This window comes from Carex rostrata, chromosome 28, assembly GCF_964058835.1.
Source record: "Carex rostrata chromosome 28, lpCarRost1.2, whole genome shotgun sequence".
In the NCBI taxonomy this organism is placed as follows: domain Eukaryota; kingdom Viridiplantae; phylum Streptophyta; class Magnoliopsida; order Poales; family Cyperaceae; genus Carex; species Carex rostrata.
In genome coordinates, this window is record NC_135945.1 from 5409428 (window position 1) to 5430844 (window position 21417).

The window sequence follows — 21417 nt, forward strand, 5'->3', positions numbered from 1 at the left end:
TTTGCAAAGTCCAAATTGTCGATTTGAACCGTTCAACATGATAAATATATTAAAATATGGTTAGGAATGAAATTTTATAATTTTTGAAATTTTTTACTATTTTTTAAAATGGGTAGAAAATCACTGTTTTTTGAACGGTTCAAAAACAGTGATTTGTACCTATCTTAAAATATAGTAAAAAATTTCATCTCCATACATATTTTAGTACAAAATATTATCTTGCACGGATTGGATTGACAATTTGAACTTGGAAAACGAAGATATAAAATATGAGTTATGATAAGGTATGAAAGAGATGAGGCATTGGAATCCTCCTCATCTTTAAACATATCTTGGCCAAATAATTTGTTGATAGGTTGAAATTATATAGTAAAAAATGAATATTGTTTTGGTTGGAATTCGACCTAAAAATCTTGTTTACCTTAGGGATTTCAACGATAAAAATGTTACTGTCAAACTTAGGGCGATAATATCAAGCCAGAGTCATATTTGAATTATTTTTTGTGTTTAATTTGCTTAGACAGTGTTACTGTAGTTAAGATGTTAAGCAAGAGATTAATTACTTAATTTTGGTGGTCAAAATGGAAAATATGTAGTTCCATGAACTAAACAATGGAACTTTTAGTTTACTGTGCATATCAGATCTTCCCATTTAAAAAGTAAAATTGACACATTAATCTTCATTCCAACTCTGACTTGTTTGTCAGCAGGGGTTGCTGGATATCAGTTTCACAATTTTGAGATTCAGTGTCTATTGAGATGGAAATCTTTTTAAAATCTATATTTCTCTGCTCTTCCATTATCTTCAAATCCTTTGCTTTACCCCATAGCACTACATACAATCCTCCAATAATAGCAGTAGCACCAACAAAGCTGTAGAAGAAATTAGCAAAAATAATTTGTGTCAACTTTTAGAATAAAAAAGAAATAGAGTTATTAGAATCTACCCTACTAATAGTAAACCTTTTCCGTTCCAATTCTTTTGTTTTCCTTTATTATTTATTAATATGTCATTGATTTACTTATATTTATGGTTTTATTAAAAGCAAGTTCCTCGATGAGTATTTATAATGGTAAAATTATCCTGACTATGAATTTTGTGAATGATTTTGAACACAATTACCTTCCAATGTGGAGCTCTTCGTGAAGTATAATAGAAGAAAGAACTGTAGTAATTATAGTCGAGAGCGGGCTAAACATGGCAGAATACAAAGGCCCTCTAACTGATATGCACCACGATTGCAGATAGAAAGTCACAGCAGATCCAAAGAAACCCTGTAAACCATAAAATTGATCAACTGTATCATATGTTCCTCATAAATAGCTAAGAGATCTTAAAAGAAGGCAAAGGAATCAAGTTAGGTACTGCATATATGCAAGCAAAGAGGTCACTCAAAGAAGTGAAGCGCCAAATTCTCAAATCTGGATGAACGTAAAATGTTGCGGCGGCTGCTTGTAGGGCTGACATCAAGCATGTCCATGCCAAGAGTGATAACGGGTCAGAGTACGATTTGCAAATGGGGACCTACAAAGAAATTATTTGCAACAATTTCTAGTATATATATATATATATATATATATATATATATATATATGCATGTGAAATATAGCAAGATCTGGCTAGTATAAATAATCTTTTAATCAAAGTCTGGAATTTAGTAACACAATTTGGTACAAAAAACTCTCTTTTAATTTTTTCTTTTTATTCACAATTTGGTATTATTTTACCTTTAATTAAATTTACCTGTAATATAAGCCATAAAGACCAGAAACTGCTTGCTCCCATGAGATAGAAGCCACCAATAACCCATTTGTTGATATTCGTGTGAAGATCTGCCATTACATTTTGGAAAGACATGTTTAAAAGCTTTGGACCTTTGAAGAAGGCCATTGTCATTCACTAGTACAAAAAACCCCTTCACCGACCCTTAATCACCGACTGTTTTACCCGAAGCATCAGTGTTGCTATCCCTACACTGACTCTTTTATTAAATAACAGTCAGTATTGTCATTCAACACTGACGCTTGAAAAACAGTCAGTGTTTGTTATAAACAGTGACGGTTTTTAAAAAAAACAGTCAGTGTTAGTTATCAACACTGACGGTTTTTCAAGCGTCGGTGTTGAACACCAACACTGACGGTTTTTCAAGCGTCAGTGTTGATACTCAACACTGACGATTTTTAAAGCGTCAGTGTTGATACTCAACACTGACGCTTTAAAAACCGTCAGTGTTGATAACCAACACTGACTGTTTCTTTAAAAACTGTCAGTGTTGATAACCAACACTGACTGTTTCTTTAAAAACTGTCAGTGTTGGTTGTCAACACTGACGGTTTTTAAAGCGTCAGTGTTGAGTATCAACACTGACGGTTTTTGAAAAACAGTCAGTGTTGAACACCAACACTGACGGTTTTTAAAGCGTCAGTGTTGAGTACCAACACTGACGCTTTAAAAACCGTCAATGTTGGTGTTCAACACTGACTGTTTTTTAAAAAGCGTCAGTGTTGATAACCAACACTGACGGTTTTTTAAGAAACAGTCAGTGTTGGTTCTTAATTGTTTTTTTTTTCAAATATCATAATTAAAAATATATTATTTTGGTTTGAACATTTCATTGAACACATGTAATACATTAATTTATTTAATAAAATCAAGTTAAAACTTAAAATCTTTCAAGTTTTTACAAATACGAATTTAATAATTACAAGATAATTACAAGATAATTTCAAGTTGGTACTCAACACTGACTGTTTTTTGAAAAACCGTCAGTGTTGATAATTATGACACATACCAATTGGTATCTTAAAAAAATGTTTGTGGAGAATGAAAATTCATTGGTATCTTAAAAATCATTGAAAATCGACCGTCAATTGCTCGTGTGAAAATGAACGGTCCACAAATATTTACACATATTGAAAGAGCAAATAATAATTAAATTCTATAAAATCAACAATTATATGTATGATTTGTCCATGAAAGCTATAAAAAGTTTGAAAATATTTTATTTTTATTTTTTTCCATATTATTTGTTGTATAAATTTGATTTACATATGTACAAATTCAACATCAATAAGCTAATATTGAATGTCCAAACTAATTTGTCAAAACTTTCACTTATTCCATAAACTTTTGCAAAAAAATATTTTTCTTAAATAAAATTCAATCTATATAATATAATTATATATATACAAATTATTTTGCAAACATTTTTATTTCTCTTCCTTGCAAAATTTTTAACCCTTTGTCAAAAAAAATCACTGACGGTTTTTAAAAAACAGTCAGTGTTAGTGTTCAACACTGACGGTTTTTAAAAAAACCGTCAGTGTTAGCAGCCAACACTGACTGTTATTAAAAACCGTCAGTGTTGGGAGCCAAATACCGACTGTTTTTTATATTGGAAACCGTCAGTGATTTTTCGATCTGTGTCGCTGTGAAATTTCTCAGGTTTCTAACTCAAAATTTCGATCAGCCGCGATTCCTCCGCGCCAAACAAAAATCTCATATGCTCCAAATCACGCTCTCGACCCCCAAATCCTCCCGCCTCCCGACCCAAAACCCTTCCTGCCTCCTCTCCTCTCCTTCCTGCCTTCAGACCTACCCATCTCTCTCTCGCTCTCTCGCATCATCCCTACCCATCTCTCTCTCGCTCTCTCGGATCAGATCGGCACCAGGATAGAGACGCACCATCTCTCTCTCCAGACCTAGCCGCCAGACCCGACCCATCTCTCATCGCTCTCTCTCATTGCCTCCGCCGCGTCTCTCCTGCGCGAAGGAAAAGAAGAAGGAAAGAATCCGCTCAGCCGCACAGTTCGCGTTCCTCCTCCGCCGTTGTTCCGCCAATGGTGACCGCCGTTCCTCCTCCGCCAATGGTGACCGCCGTTTTTCCCCTCACCGTTCTCCTCCATCTGCCGCTTTTTCCCTCCCGTTCGCCTCCTTGCTACAAGGTAATAAAAATTCTGATTTAAGAAGGGCATTGCCCCAAAATTCGTTCTTCTGGTTCCCCTTTTGGGTGGGGGTGGTCAAGGGTTCTTAGTGTAAAAAGTAAAAACTAAGATTTCAGAAGAAACTGGAAGGTTAACAGAAGGAATGGTTTATCAAAATTTAGCTAGTTTACAGCTCTGCCTTTTGGAAGTTTGATGCTGCTTGTAATATAAATTTGATTTAAGAAGGGCATTGCCCCAAAATTCGATTTAGGTAATACAAATTCGGTTTAGGTAATACAAATTTGAATTTGTGAGCAAGGCAGTCACTTCTTGCTACAAGCTCACAGATCCATCGATTTAGGTAATACAAATTCAATTTAAGGGCATTGCCTCCTTGTACTAGGCCGTTCAGGTTCTTATTGTTCAATTGAGTCTAAATTACAGGTTGATGCACATTTAACATGAGTCAGGTTTGATTGCATATCTGAAATTTTGTCGGTGCTATGTTCTGTTAATTGGGGCTCTATAAGGGTCCCCTACTTTCTTTTTATTTTGTCTTGGCACTTTGAAAATGAGACATCGAATAAAGAAACAGAAAGACACTATACGTGGGAACACTCGCTTTTTCTCTATTTGGTCTTGCGGTATCAGATTCTGTTTCTCAAAACAAAAGACAGAGATACGAAATTAAGAGAGATAGACACAGAAAGATATGGCATCTCCAATGTTGGGAGGAAGTAGAGATGTAGCGGGAGCAGAGAATGATCTCAATACTGTCGAGCTCGCTCGCTTTGCACTGGATGAACACAACAAGAAATTGGTGAGCCTTTTGCAAATATTCTCTACTGCTGTTCATTTTTGTTTGTGCTATTGGTTCATGGATTTATCCCCATTTTTCCACTATGGTCTATACCTAAATAAAATAAATAAATCAGTTTATACGCTAAAATAAAAAATAATCTTGCAATTTTGATGAATTATACCTAAAGAAACTTCTAAACCAAAAAAAAAAAAAAAAACATCTAATTGAATCATCCTTCTAGTTTGTTGCTTATAGCATTTCAAACTCAACTTCACAAAATATTTATGCTATATGCAGAATGCTGGTCTGGAATTTTCATGGGTGGTGAAGGTAAAGAGACCCAAGTGGTATCTGGTACGATGCACCACTTGACAATTGAGGCTGTTGATGCAAGCAAGAAGAAGTCCCTTCTAGAAGCAAAGGTGTGGGAGAACCATGGGAGAATTTCAGATCCCTTCACGAGATCAACCGTCTGGACTATATTTGTAAGGCTGTATACAACTATTGTGTACTTGGCTATTATACACTAAATTTTGTTATAGTGTGTTTTTTGGTGAATGAACATATTATGTTGTGTGTTTTTTGGTGAATGAATATATTATGTTGTCTAAATTATTTGTATGATACATTGTTTAACATCAATAAATGTTAAATAGTAATATATGGCTAGCAAGAATATGGAGGCTAGCCCAAATATAAACAGAACCATGCCGAAATTTTTATATCAACACTGACGGTTATAAAGCTAATAACGACTGTTTTTAATATATATATACTGACATTTCTAACATCAACACCGACGGTTTTTTAAGCGTCAGTGTTGAACACCAACACTGACGCTCTAAAAACAGTCAGTGTTGTGCTCAACACTGACTCTTTTTCAAGCGTCGGTAAAAGGTAACCTTCACTGGCGCCGGCTTTACTGACGTCGCTATAACAGTCGGTGTAGGGGTATTTTAACTGTCGGTGAAGGGGTTTTTTGTACTAGTGATTGCTCCTCCTACACAAATCATGGTGCCAAGTATCTTAGCCCAGCTTCTAAAATTTGTTAATTTCACTGTCTCTAATCTGTAAATTGTAAAATGATGGATTTATATAATTGTTCACTTTATATCCTTCACAATATTTTTTATCAAGTCACATATAATTAGCTAAGATTAAAAGTTCAAAAGAGTATAATACATACCCAACAGAAGCAGCCATTACAAAAGTAATTGCTGGAATTAGGTTGGCCATAGCTGCAGCCATTGATGGAGACCCCAAATTTACCCCCTCATAATACAATGACTGATTCATGGTGACACTGTTGAGTATTTATTTAAGACATTGGAAAAATAAAAAAATTAATATAAATCAATATAACAAATTTCCAGCTTAATTGAATTGCAAGTAATTTCATACATACCCAGTTAAAGATGCAAGGAAAACCAATCCAATGCCTTTATAATTGAGAGACATGTCAGAAACCCTGCCCCTGTAACACATGATAATTGATTATAACTATGTTTATATATATATATAGCTACTAAATTTTGGAAATATCTAGCAATCTACCCTCTATGACTCTTTTTTTAACTTGAGAAATACCAGCATGATCAATCCATCAATATGGACTCTACTATGCTCTATTGCTCTCTGTATTTAAATTGACTCTGGTTTTCAATGATGGTGTTACAGATGTCACCCAGACATTGGTTATATATGTTTTGAGGTCAGAAAAGAAAAATAATAAAGAAAAATAAGGGAAAAAAATGTTCTCCATTGTTGTGCCTTGATCAAGTAATAAATTAAAAATTCAAACTATCATGACTAGTAGGAAATTAACAAGTTATTCCTCTTTGTATGAAATTGTTGTGTCAGTGCTATCTAAATGGTGATTAAAGAGAAATTATACAGTATATATACAGTACGTACCGCTTTGCAAGGAGTGTGAAAGGGAATAGAAAAAGAGTAGCAATGCTTTGTCTGTACACCACAAAAACCATGGTGCTGAAACCGCGGTTGAATGCTGCTTTCGACACCAGATTAATTCCTGCATATATGCACTGTGTTGCCACCATAGCCATAAATGGTTTCTGTCCCTCTAAGCTAAACCCAACCATTGTTGTGTTTACACTTAGAGAGGGAGAGAAGATTTCAAAAGAGAGAGAGAGACAACGTACGTTACAACAAGGATTTAAGGTGTACATTGTACATTTTTTATAGAGGCACTATTACAGTTTGCATGCAATTAAGAATTTTTTTTAAAAATCATAAATAAAAAACAATATTTTACCAAACTAACTTGATTTCTTTAGTTTTTACAAAAATCATAAGAACCAAAATGTCATTTCGGTCCGAGCCATTTTCACAGATTTCGATAAAAAAATGATGGTAAAACTTGTGAAAACACGAAATGACATTTCGGTCCCCAAAAAAAAGAGTTTCGGACTGAAATTGTGTTTCGGTTCTTATGATTAAGCAATCAAGTTGGTTTGGTAAAATATTGTTTTTGATTTATGGTTTTTAAAAAAAAAATTCTACAATTAATGTACGATCAAGTGATCATCGTCTCATAGAGCCCACAATAGGCTGTCGTTTGCTGTATTTATATATGTTGCAAACTTTGGATTGTTGGACTTAGGCCTGCTAATATTTGGGCCTGGAATTTGTAACCCATCAATTGAAATAATTGGGCCTAAACAATTCATTTTGGTTCAAATTAGCAAATACATTGCGCAATTGTCAATGCCTCATCCCCTGCAAATTAACATCTATCTCAAATATTAAGTATCATTTTAATAAATATTAGCATCAAAATATCTTTCATTATTTTATTAATTGAAAATTCATACTTACATACATACTTACAAACATGGATTTTTATCTTATTTTTCAATTGTCTTAGCAGTAAAATAGATTTCGTACCAAATACAAAAAAAGATATATTTTAACAAATATTTGTATAATTTACTCAATATATTATTTTTTTCCAATTTGAATTCTCAGATACTTATTTTATTTTATTTTAAACCAAAAAAAATCCCAGTGTATCAATTGGTTGTTTGATGGAAAGCCCAATTGGGCCAAGCAGTCTAATTGGGCTGGCTTTATTTTTGTTTAATTTATAACGATTATTTTTAAACCAGACTACAGATTACAGAAATTTTTTATACAGATTTGAATGATTTCTGTGTTCCATTTTTAAACCAGACTATACAAATTACTTACCTTTGGTAGTCATATTGTAGTTATGTATATCCAATAACAAACAAAATCTCCCCAATTGAAAAATAAAAAATGGCCAAAATTAATATTTTCATTGAAGGACATGGTCTTAATAAAAAAATATCATAAATACTAACAAAAAATTGACACATTAATCTTTTATTTTTTCCATCTCTGACTTGTTTGTCAGAAGGGGTTGTTCAATATCAGCTTCACAATTTTGAGATTCAGTGTCTATTGAGGTGGAAATCTTTTTATAATCTATAACTCTCTGTTCTTTCATTCTCTTCAAATCCTCTGCTTTACCCCATAACACTACATACAGTCCTCCAATAATGGCAGTAGCACCAACAAAGCTGGAGAAGAAATTAGCAGAAATAATTTGTGTCAACTCTTAGAAGAAAAAGAAATAAAGAGAGTTGTTAGAAGTTACAATACGAATAGTAGATATTGGTGATAAATTGTAATAACCGATATAAGTGTTCGTCGCCTGCGAGTCAACCTTTGTCATTCCAATTCCTTTCTTTCTTTTTTCTTATTATTTATAGATTTTTCATTGATTTTTTGATTATTTATGGTGCCAATCAAGTTTCTCAATGAGGATTTATTACTGTAAAACTATCCTGACTATGAATTTTGTGAATGATTTTGAACACAATTACCTTCCAATGTGGAGCTCTTCATGAAGAATAATACAAGAAAGAACTGTTGTAATTATAGTCGAGAACGGGTTAAACATAGCAGAATACACAGGCCCTCTCACCGATATGCACCAAGATTGCAGATAGAAGGTCACAGCAGATCCAAAGAAACCCTGTAAATCATGGATCAATTAATTATATCTATATATGTTCCCCTTAAATAACTAATAGATCTGAAAAAAAGGCAAAAGGGTTAGTTAGGTACAGCATATATGCAAGCAAAGAGGTCACTCAGAGAAGTGAAACACCAAATGCTCAAATCACCAGGATGCATGAAAAATGTTAAGGCGGCTGTTTGTACGGCTGACATTAAGCATGTCCATGCCGAGAGTGATAACGGGTCGGAGTACGATTCGCAAATGGGAACCTACAAAGAAAGGGAAAGACCAAAATTATCATATTTCTTTGGAACCACTACTATTAGAATAATCTTTTTATCAAGATTTGGAATTTAGTAACATGAGTACACAAAACTTTCTTTCTATTTATTCTTTTTATTCACAATTTAATATTGTTGTAACCTTTAATGAAAGCTACCTGTAATATAAGCCATAAAGACCATAAACTGCTTGATCCCATGAGACAGAGGCCACCGATAACCCATTTGTCGATATTCGTGTGAAGATCCACCATTAAATTTTGGAAAGACATGTTTAGAAGCTTTGGTCCTTTAAAGAAGGCCATTGTCATTGCTCCTCCTACACAAATCATGGTGCCAAGTATCTTAGCCCAACTTCTTAAACTTCTTAATTTCACTGTCTCTAATCTGTAAAATGCAAAATGAGGATTGAATTCAAATAATTTCATTGTCTCTTAATTTCACATATAAAATAAGATTAAAATTTTAAGAGTATAAAACATACCCAACAGAAGCAGCCATTACAAAAGTAATTGCTGGAATTAGGTTGGCCATAGCTGCTGCCATTGATGGAGAACCCAAATGTACCCCTTGATAATACAATGACTGAGTCATGGTGACACTGTTGAGTATTTATATAAGACATTGCAAAAGTACCAACTTATCATTAAAAAAAAAATCCAGCTTAATTGAATTTCAAGTAATTTCATACATACCCAGCTAAAGATGCAAGGAAAACCAATCCAAAGCCTTTAAAATTGAGAGACATGTCAGAATCCCTGCCCCTGTAAATTTGAAAGGTTTCAAGCATAGTAAGAAATATTGGCCGATACCGATACGGATCGGCCGATACGTATCGGTATCGGCCTACCCCGATCCGATCTTGAGCCGATCCTCACGTAGCAAATCATAAAGAAAAAGAAAAAGAAAACTCCAATCCTGAGCCGATCTTGAGCCAATACCGATCTGATACCCCGATCCCGATACCGATAATTCCTACTATGGTTTCAAGTTAACTGAGATGCTTAAACATTTAAAATTAATTCAGATCAACACATGATAATTGATAATGATTATGTTGATATATATAGCTACTAAATTTTGGAAAAATCTAGCAATCTATCCTCTATGACTCTTTTTTTAACTTTGGAAATAGCAGCATGATCAATCCATCAATATGGACTCTACTATTCTCTATTGCTCTCTATATTTAAATTGACTCTGGTTTTCAATGATGGTATTACATGTCACCCAGATAATAAAGAAACATAAGTGAAAAAAAAAAATTTGTTCTCCCTTGTTGTGCCTTGATCAAGTAATAAATTCAAAATTCAAACTATGACTAGTAGGAAATTAACTAGGAATAGTACCAAATAATAGACAATTTGTTTCATGCTAGGGACTTTTATGTTAAAAATGCTGATTGGAAATCTAATTTTACTTAAGGTATTCCTCTTTGTATGAAATTGTTTTGTCAGTGCTATCTAAAAGGTGATTAAAGAGAAACTATACTGTATATACAGTACGTACCGCTTTGCAAGGAGTGTGAAAGGGATTAGAAAAAGAGTAGCAATGCTTTGTCTGTACACCACAAAAACCATCGTGCTGAAACCGCGGTTGAATGCCGCTTTCGAGACCAGATTCATTACTGCATATATGCACTGTGTTGCCACCATGGCCATCCATGGTTTATGTTCATCTAGGCTGAATCCACTCATTTCTGTGTTTACACTTAGAGAGAGAGAGAGGAACTAAGAAGGAACCAGAGACAAAATTACATATTACCCCTCAGAAATCTCAAAATTACATATTACCCCTCTAAAATTCATAATATCATATTTACTCAATTATTGACTTTTCTATTAAAACTCATTTTAAATTTATAAAGTATCCTTTTTACCCTTATTAAACAAATGGGTCATTTTCTTCTTCTAATTGGTCAGTCGTGAGAAGTCACACGTAAGAGTAATATATCAAAATGTCACTATATATGTGTCACAAGTCAAAAAAATAAACTAATTGTCCTCGGAAATCAACTAGTTAGAAGATGAAACATTTTTTTTTCACATACTGCATATTTTATTTTTTTAATAAAGGATACAATGGATACTTTATAAATTTCAAATGAGTTTTATTGGATAGTTTTGTGAGCTTTTAAAATTTTAAAGGATAAATATGATAATATGAATTTTAGAGGGGAAATACACAATTTTAAGATTTTTGAGGGGGGGTATACATTAAATTCACCCATAAAAGAAATATTTTCTCACTAGGCTTAATAATACAATTATTGTTCTTAAAATAGCAATTTCTTTTTTTCTAGAAAGTTAGCCGATAACCTACTTAAGAAATTTTGTGAAATCAATAAAAAATAATTTAGATACAGACAGAAGAGAATGAGAATGTGTGGTTAAACAAGGAGAGTTTTAATTTGTTAACATGCACATACCAAATAGTTCAAAATTATTCTGTTTGCAATAATTATTGGCAAAATATATAGACTTGTGCAATAATACCAGTCTATTGTCGTTTCTATTGCAACGACAATAGCCTGCTAACTATTGCAATGATTCCACTGCTAATTATTAATTGCTTTATAAATAAAATTCTTCCCTAAATAATACGATTCCAGATATAAAGATAGGACAGGATTCCACTGCTAATTATTAATCAAATTTGTATTTTATGTTTCAACTGTAGGCTATTATTTAAATTTATACAAATTCAAACACCTATTAACGTAGGACAGGAATCCGCATGGAAATACCTATCCAGAAAAAATGAGAATTGGGGATGAGGATTTAATTACCGTTCCAATTGGACAAAGTTCACGGTCTGAATTGGGAAAAAACCAAATTGATATTGTCTTAGTTGATATCAAAACTAAATTGGAACAATATAAACTTTTCTAATTTGTAGCAAAATTTAATATTAGTTTTCTGTTTCAATCATGTTATACATTATTATTTATGATTTTAAAATTCGAAAAGTTGATCTGAAATGTCCAATATAATCTTCATATTAAAATGCACTTGGTGACCAAATTTTATATTTTTTTCGAACCTTTTTACAAAAATTTTTGATAGGTGCAAAATAATTGTTTTATGATAATTTTGGACCATCCACAACAATGATTTGTACCTATCTAAAAAAATAGTAATTTTTTTTATAAAAATATAAAATTTGGTATCCAAACAAATTTCAATATGGAGATCATGTTGAGCAGTTCAGAATTTGAAAACTAAGATAAGGATGTGGAGCATGATTGGAGCATAAAACCAAGTTAATTTTAAGAGGAGGGTTCAAATGCCTCCATATTTAATTTGTGTCTCCACCATACCTCCATTTTTTTTAACTTTAATAACTCAATTTAAAACTTAAAAGTCAAAATAAAAATGTTGGATATGATTTAGATCATTTTCTCTACATGCCTATAAAAAAATTATGATATTTTAATTTTATTTTAGTTGTGATTTAGAGCTTGTAAAAAACGTACTAATGTGGATAATTTCTAGACGTTTATTTTTCAACTTATTGATTCACATAAAAATAAAATAGAAATGTGATGAGCATATAAAAAAAATAACATAGATCACATCTAATGGCTTTATTTTGACTTTTAAGTTTTAAATTTTGAGTTATTAAAGTTTTAAAAAATAGAGGCATCGTGGAGGCACAAAAAATGAAGGCATTTGAACCCTCCTCTAATTTTAATGAATATATTTTTCAATAATTTTTAATCACTTGACTTTATAATAAATTAGTCTGAAAAGTAATTTATTAATTTTGTTGGTAAACATATCACTCGTCAAGTAGATCAATTTCAACAATTTGAATTCCTCATTTGTAATCAATATATATAATGAGTTTTGAAACTAAACTCTTCATTTCTATTGTAGTCCAATAATCATTTACATCCAAAAACTATTTATTGAGACTTTAAGGGCAAGGACAGTTCTATCAAATTATATGCTCGCATAGTAAATAGGTTAGCCGACTGTGACTGTTTTTTTTTTTTTTAAATATCCTAAAAACATTTAGCAAATATGTCCTTCATTTTAAAAAATTAAATAAATATGACCTAACCGCCTCATTTTGGGGAGGTTTGCTCTTGATACTTAACTGCCCCACTGTGAGGCGGTTTGCTATAATTTTTTTTAGTGTGTATAGAATGAATGTTTTAAAATTAGACACTTACAGTAATTTGGTTTCACTGCTTATATGATTTTTCTTTTTCTCTCTCTCTTTTTGAATACTCATATTCTTTAATTTTTTTAAATAAAATATATATGAGTGAAGCTAGGGCTAAACCTTAGATATTATATAGAACCTATATACCTAGGAAATATACTATTGTTCTCTTTCACAAAAAATAGTTAAAATATTCCAAAAATAGTAAAAATTGTTATTCTACATGTATTTATCTATGACATCTCTCGTAAATAGGCCAAGCTAAACAAAGGATAAAGCAAAAGAGACGATATCTTCATTGAGAAGGCGAAAAATAACGATGAAACTTCAAACGGCCATAAAACAACTTTCGAGTGTCCGATTTTAGCAAATGACCACTTTTCGAAAAGCTTGCAAGAAGATGCATGCGTTGCTGATAGCTTTGCTGATATTCGATATTCACAATTGCTGAAAAAGAAAGAGAACAACCTTAAAAATTGAGTTGAAGTTTTCGATTGAGTTTTTCATTTCTATTTTTCGATCTAAATAGCTCAGTAAATTGGTTATATAATGAACATGTACAATACCAATTTTACTAATTTTGAATGATTTATGAAAGATGGCACACACTACTAGATTTTTGATTTTTTCCAAGAATCCGAAAAGTCATTTCCAACAGTATGAAGGGCTCTTGGAATTAAAATGGGCTTTTCTAACACTGTTCTAACACTGTAAACCATTTCCAAAGGCAAGCCCTTAGAAAAAGTAGCGCATGGAAATACTTCATGTGTGCCCATGGAAATGTATCATTTACACCTTTGAAAAAAGTTTGGCATGACTCGCAACTCACCAAAACAGACCAAATATTATATTATATTGAAGGCTCATGGAAATACTAGGGCAAATGGTCATGGAAATGGTTTTTTAATAAAGTTTATATTATTTTATGGCTGGACAAATTATTTTCAAGGGCTCAGCCCTTGGAAATGTTTTGCTTAGTCTGTTTATATTATTTTATTGAGAATGTTCATGGAAATACTTCAGAAAATGTCATTGGAAATGTTTTATTGATTCAGTTTATATTATTTTATAGTTGGTTATATTATTTTCAAACGTTAGCTGTAACATACCAATTTTTGAATATTACAAAATTTTATTGGACTTCAAATAAAATTTGTTTAAAAATAGAAATCTGAATTTTAAAGGATAATTATAAAAATTTCGTCTTTCAATAATTTGAAAAGTTTTACTCTAGCCTTAGATATTTTTATTGTAATATGGTGTTAGTTAAAATCTTGGTAATTATGAAGTTTAAGTAATTTTAAAAAATGCAAATAAGCTAATTGAAACCTACTAATCATTTAGTTGAGAACAATATATAATAGAATATATATTTTTTTAAGTTCAAGAATTTTATTTAGGGACACATGGCACGGCCTCTACTTTTCTATTATCAAATTTTTCATTTTTGTCACCACTAACCTAACCTCATTTCCACTCACGTGTCACCCTCTCTTCACTCCACATGTTACTACTTTTGTTTTACCCTTCTCTCCATAATGCTTTATACAATATTTTTATTATTCTTATAATGTATTCAAACATTATACCAAATAATATTTGCATAACTTCATAAATTTATTTATGGTCTAAACATGTCATATTATGACATTTTATTTTAGCATTTCATCACATGTATTTTATCTTATATATCATTATGAAATGTAAAATACTTGTTGTTTCTCTTCAGTTAGTGTGACCATATAGAGGATCTATGTCATCTTGGCGATAATATAAAACTTTATATTATTGACCATAAGAGGTTTTATGTCATCATGTCATTCTTGCATTATAGATCTTCTTGAGTTTCCTCAAGTGTCATCCTACTACCACCGCTTTTGATTCTTTCGAGAAACTTCTTCTCTAAAAATACTACACCTTTCTTAACGAATATAATATTCATTGACCTGTGCCAAAAGCTATATTATTTTGTTTCTCTTGGGTATCCAATGAAAAAGCATTTATCCGCTTTGGGTTCAAGTTTTGTTGAGATCATACGCTTGACATGCTTCACAACCCCAAACTTTGAGAAAAGATATGTTTGGTGGTTTACCCATCCACAACTCATGTGAAGTTTTCTCAACAGATTTAGATGGAACAATATTTAGTGTGTGAGCTGCGGTATGGAGTGCGTGACCCCCAAAAATATAAAGGTACTTCTGTTTGACACATCATTGAACAAACCATATCAAGTAAGGTTCGATTTCTCCTCTCGGAAACACCATTCCACTGTGGTGTCCCGGGTGGAGTAAGTTGTGGTATAATGCCACATTTTTTTTTAAATATGTGTTAAACTCATTGCTCAAGTATTCTCCTCCACGATCAGTTCGTAGAGCCTTAATTCTCTTGTCAAGTTGGTTCTCTACTTTATTCTTGTATTCTTTGAATTTCTCAAAGGATTCACTCTTGTTCTTCATAAGATACACATAGTCATATCGGCTGTGATCATCTATGAAGGTAATGAAGTACTTATAACAATCTCTTGCACTAGTACTCATTAGATCGCATACATCAGAATGTATCAATTCCAATAAGCCATTTGATCTCTCACATTTCTTCTTAAATGGTGATTTGGTCATCTTTCTAGTTAAAGAAGATTCACACGTACCAATTGCTCTGTCAAGCAAATCTAGAAGATTTGCTTGCTGCAATTTCTTTATGCATTTCTCGTTTATGTGACCAATGTGATATTGCCACAAGAGTGTCTCATTTGTTTGAGACATCTTGAGTCTCTTGTTACTGATATTCAACAAATGTTTATCCTCATCTAAATCAAGTAAATACAATCCATTTGAAATGAAAACATTTGCATAAAATAGATCGTTCTTCTTAAACAAAAACCTTTTACATCCAAACCTTCTACATTAATAGAATACGTGAGTTATTTATTACAAAACAAAAACCTTCTACATCCAAACATGATACAGAAATAATGTTTCTAAATACTGAAGGAACATGATAAACATTCTTTAAACTTAAACAAAAACCACTAGATAAATCAAGATCAAGAGTGCTGACAGTGATCGCAAAAACACTTGCACCATTTTTGACCTTAAATACCACCTCTCCTTTCGAGAGAGGTCTCATATCCCTTAGTGCCTGCACATTAGGAACTAAGTGAGCACATGATCTGGTATCCATTACCCAATCTTGGATAGTTGTGGCTAAATTTTAATTTAATTCAATAAAAGTATACCTTTAGGGCGCTTACGTTCAATCTTGCCTTTATCCAAGTCACGCTTGCACTTAGTGCAATTCATTTTGAAATGTCCCTCTTCATGGCAATAGAAGCATTCAGTGTTGGAACTAGGAGAATTCTTAACCTTGCTTCCCTTAGAGGTGCTCGCTTGAGCCCCTCCACTTTTGCCCTTGAATAAGGAACGCGCCTTACTTGTCTTGCTCTTTGTCTTGCCTTTATTCTTGGCAATCTTCTTGCTATTTGGATCGATGGCAAGGACATATTTCTCCTGTCTTTCCCATGTCAACTTTAACAGTTTTGAGGGCATTATGGATCTCATTCATTGTCATACTCTTTTCACGCATGTGATAATGCATGATGAAATTCTTGTAAGAGTATAGAAGCGATCCTAGAATGAGATCCTCAGCAATGTCCTCAGGTATTAGAGACTTCAATTTCTTCAACTACTCCAGATAACCATGTACTTTGAAAAAGTACACTGAGACAGATTCACCCTCCATCATCTTGCACCTTATGAGTGCGATGGTGGTCTTATAGTGCTCCTTGCGAGCACTATCAGTGAACATCCTCTCCAGTTATTCTATAATTTCCTTGGCTGGAGTATCAAGGAACTTTTTCTGCAACTGATCGCCAATACTGGCCAAGATCAGTGTCTGCACAGTTCGCTGCTAATCATTCCATTTCTTTTGACTCTCATTTTCTTCATCAGTTGGCTTGTCTTTCTCTTCCTCTTCTGGGTAATCGCTTTCCAAAATGTGTAAGAGATCCTCTAAGCGCAACACAATATTCAGTTTGAGAATCCAATCGAAATAGTTTGACCCATCATTAGCAATGGGGTGTTTTTCGACCATAGAACGCAGAAAATTTGAAAGTGTAGACATAGCTACAAAAATTTCATTTTAAGGGTATATGTTAGTGTTCATGAATTTATAAAATTTGTATTAACAAAAATTAAAGTTTGTCAGTTTTGTTAATCACTCAAGACCCTTTTCAAATACATAGACTCATCTAAGATATTTGTCCAGGTATGTATCATTTACCAATCATAACCTTATGACTCTTGTCGTTTTCATTAAGAAAGAATTATTCAATTTCTTAATAAAACTCACTTTCCCAAAACTAAAGCCTAGATCTTGGTTATTTGTTATAAGAAAACTCATTTTATTGGTCAACAAGCATGAACAAGTCATTCCCACATAATGAGTAAGAATATGTGCCTCACACAACTCCCACTCACTTGTGGCTTAACAACAAATTCATACAAGTTTCACAATTTCTAGCAATCAAGATCACACTCATATTTATTCCTAATTACTAGCTTAAAGTGGATAAAATGAGAAAGGAAAGATATTCTTAAATTTTTCATGGACTTAGTAAACATATGATGAATGTAATAATTTTGGTAGGTCATGTATTCATACAACAATACCTATCCTAACCATTAAATTATCTCATATATTCATAAGCTTCATGGGTTGTATGGCTCTCGCTTGCATTCTTGTAGCTCTATCAATCACCTTCATGAAAGATACTATTCTAAGCTACAAGCATCTACCCATTTATTATTCTATCTTTAGAACAACTCTAAAATAAAAAATTTACATTTAGAATTACCCAATTCTAAATCCTATGTGGCATGCAAGCCATGAATTAATTCATACATGAATGGCAATCTAACATCTTTACCATAATTTAATTATTCTAATTAATTTTCAATGAGCACCTTAGGCCGCATTACAAACATGCATACACTTCATTCATTACAACTAGGGTATTAATACAAGGGCGGGTACGGGTACCCCGGGTATACCCGGGACGGGTACGGGTACGTCTCGGGTACGGGTAGGATGGGTACAAGGGTATACGGGTACGGGTATGGCGGGTATATTTTTCAAAAACCATACCCTACCCGTCCTATACCCGTACCCTTGACGGGTAAGGCGGGTACAGGTACGGGTACGGGTACGGGTATTTTATTTTATTTTTTTCTGTTTTTTTTTTCTGTTTTTTTTTTCTGTTTTTTCTGTATTTTTTTTTTTTAATCGGGTGGGGGGAAAATCAGATTTTGGGTTTGAATTTGAATTAAAGTGGGTCGGGTATAAGGGTATGGGTACGGGTAAGGGTAGACGGGTATCCGGGTAGGGTAAAGTCGGGTACGGGTAAGGTCGGGTACAGGTATGATCGGGTATGGGTCCAAAAAACCCCGTCCGGTCAGTTTTTTGCCCGTACCCGCGTACCTGAGTACCCGACCCATACCCGGGCTCGGGCACGGGCAAATATGGTCGGGTATACCCGACCCGGGTTTTATTAAACCTCTAATTACAACACACAAGGCATTGAAAATCTTGAGCTATACAAAATCCACAATCCTCATGCATAACAAGGTTAGCACATATGTATAATATTACTGCACAATTCAATCTTATTTAGTTAAGTCTATATCTCTCAATTTCTTAATTCATATATTGAATAAACATTTATTCATTAAATGTCATTTATTGTCAATAAAATATCATTAATATCATGGATTGTCATTAATTGTCATTTATTGTCAATTAATTATCATTAATGTCACTAACTCATTCTTAATTGCCATTATAGCTAATTAAAACTTTTAATGTCATTAATTCATAATTAATTCATCCTTAATCTGTCCTAAATTTGAATGAGATCTAATATTACAGATTTTGCAAAGGGAGATGATATAAGTACCCGCACTCTCATACCCCCATTGTACCCCCAATTTTATTTGTTCAATCTCGTCAACATTTCTCATGATCTATAAGGAATTTTGCGAATCTAAAACCACGAACGTCTTCTACGCAATTTTATCTTTCAAATGAGATCCATGATGACATACTTTCGAGCTCGTCATCACACAAGTATTTATACCTCATCATTTAAGTATTTATACCTAGTATTTTTCACATATGACATTGCTGACATTTAAAAGTATTAATATCAAGTATTACAAGTATTTATAGCTATGCACTGAAGTATTTATACCTATGTGGTCAACTATTTTTGTTAGAGAAAGGTTGACGCAGGGACGATTAGGGAAATGTGATGCGGAGATGCGGGGTCCACGATTGGGGATAAATACTTACAAGTATAGGTATAAATACTTGTACGATGCGGTATAAATATTTGCACAATGAGGTATAAATACTTGTATGACGATGAATCCGAAAGTACGTCATCATGGATCTCATTTGAAAGATAAATTGCGTAGAATACAGTCGTGGTTTTAGATTCGCAAAATTCCTCATAGAACGTGATAAATTTGGAAGATATTGAAAAAAAGAAAAAAAAACCCACCTCTAAAAATATGTATGATTCTTCTCCCCATGTACTTTGAGTGGTCCCTCTATATAGTTATATCAAGTTAGATATGCAAGTATTAATATCTTAATTTGCAAGTATTAATTTATTATCTTCCAAGTATTTATACTAGTATTTTGAATCAATTTAATTAAACTAGTTAGTTAAGTTAGTTTATGGGAAGTTAAAATCTGTTTAAGAGATGGGGGTACAATGGGGGTACTGGAGTGTGGGGATTGAAATAATTATTCTTTTGCAAAATAGCCTTTGTGAAAAATTAATATTTCAAGATGGTAAGACCAAAAATTATAAAATTTCTAGTTTTGGTTTTGTTGGGTTTTGCGCGGTGCTAACCGGAAACCCGTTTAGGCTTAAGGTGCGGAATGACCGCAGAACAAAAATTTCTACGGCCAACTTAAGCTCAGGATTAAACGGGGTATGTCAGGAAACTTTCCAAGGCGGTCCACCTTCAGTATTCCTTTGGCATCAAAACCCAATTTAATCCTTTTACAGATCTACTCCATGATTGATTTCTAAAACTTTAATCTACTTACAAATTAAATAGATTAATATAACATATTTATACCTTGTTTCCAAATCACAGTTGGAATGCAGACCGAGCGAGTAGAGCCTCACCAGGGAAGGAATCGACTCGGAACGGAGCATCAGACGTCTGATGCCTCTATCGGTTATCCACCAGGACTAACCGGAGAGCGGTTTATTTCTTCTGCCAGAAATACCGTAAACCGCGGAATTCTGCAAAAACACTATTCACGGGGGAAAGACGAAAACCCGTAAACACGAATTTTCGGTTGCTCAGTTTCATCAATATGCAAAACTGACATACCGCTAAATTCGGTAAAACACTATTCATCGATCCCATAAATATTCTCCACAACAACCCGCAAGATTATACGTCAACTACGTATAACTTTCTTTTCTCAACCGAAACACTATTTGGGAGAGAAACCGAGAAAGAGAGAAAATACCGATTCGTTTCTGCACGAAAAGATACATGTGAATGTGCATATGTATATATGTGAATATATTTTTCTCTCTCTACCCCTCCACCCCTATTTATAGTGTTTAAATTTGGTTGCAAAAGACCAAAATGCCCTCCAAGTTCGGCCTATTTACAAGATATGCCATTGACACCTCATCTTTTTATATGTGAAATGACCAAAATACCCCTTCCACACCCTTCCACATCCTTCTCCATGCTTCTACACATGCAAGGTGGCATAGGTGTGAAATGACCATTTTGCCCTTGTGGATAGGATTGATGACATGTCATCTGGATAGGATCAATGACGTGTCATGCGGATAAGCTCGAATCTGAAAAGACCCGAATGCCCTCGGCCCGAACACAAATAATATTCGTATAATTATTCTAAACAATTATATATATATTTTTCTTTCGGTTATTTGTTTCGGTATCGATGACATGTCATCTGGATAGGATCGATGACGTGTCATGCGGATAAGATCGAATCTGAAAAGACTCGAATGCCCTCGGCCCGAACACAAATAATATTCGTATAATTATTCTGAATAATTATATATATTTTTCTTGCGGTTATTTGTTGTTTCGATAATTTATACAATGTGTCCTGCACATTTATAAATTAACCGGTTAACTTTTATACAACGTGTCATACACGTTTATAAATTAACC

The 21417-nt window shown here is 33.2% G+C and overlaps 1 protein-coding gene and 1 pseudogene across 1 annotated transcript; both read right to left on the reverse strand.

Annotated features, from left to right (window-relative positions):
* Positions 1-680: 680 nt before the first annotated feature.
* On the reverse strand, positions 681-6828 carry LOC144545673 (WAT1-related protein At4g30420-like; annotated as a pseudogene).
* A 1180-nt stretch (positions 6829-8008) lies between these two features.
* LOC144545581 (WAT1-related protein At4g30420-like) lies at positions 8009-10758 on the reverse strand. Its single transcript, XM_078294147.1, has 7 exons — positions 10523-10758; positions 9709-9777; positions 9498-9614; positions 9172-9400; positions 8840-9001; positions 8596-8747; positions 8009-8289 (listed from the first exon to the last, which is right to left on the reverse strand). Exons 1-7 carry the CDS (start codon positions 10708-10710, stop codon positions 8085-8087), a joined length of 1122 nt encoding a protein of 373 aa, XP_078150273.1. The 5' UTR covers positions 10711-10758; the 3' UTR covers positions 8009-8084.
* Between the last annotated feature and the right edge of the window lie 10659 nt (positions 10759-21417).

Excerpts from the sequence above, each read along its gene's own strand:
- LOC144545581 (XM_078294147.1), bottom strand. The coding sequence starts at position 10,710 with ATGAGTGGATTCAGCCTAGATGAACATAAACCATGGATGGCCATGGTG. Across the intron at positions 9,401-9,497 it reads GTAATGGCTGCTTCTGTTGG|ATTAGAGACAGTGAAATTAA; the intron begins GTATGTTTTATA and ends TGCATTTTACAG. Across the intron at positions 8,748-8,839 it reads TCTTTGCTTGCATATATGCT|GGTTTCTTTGGATCTGCTGT; the intron begins GTACCTAACTAA and ends CATGATTTACAG.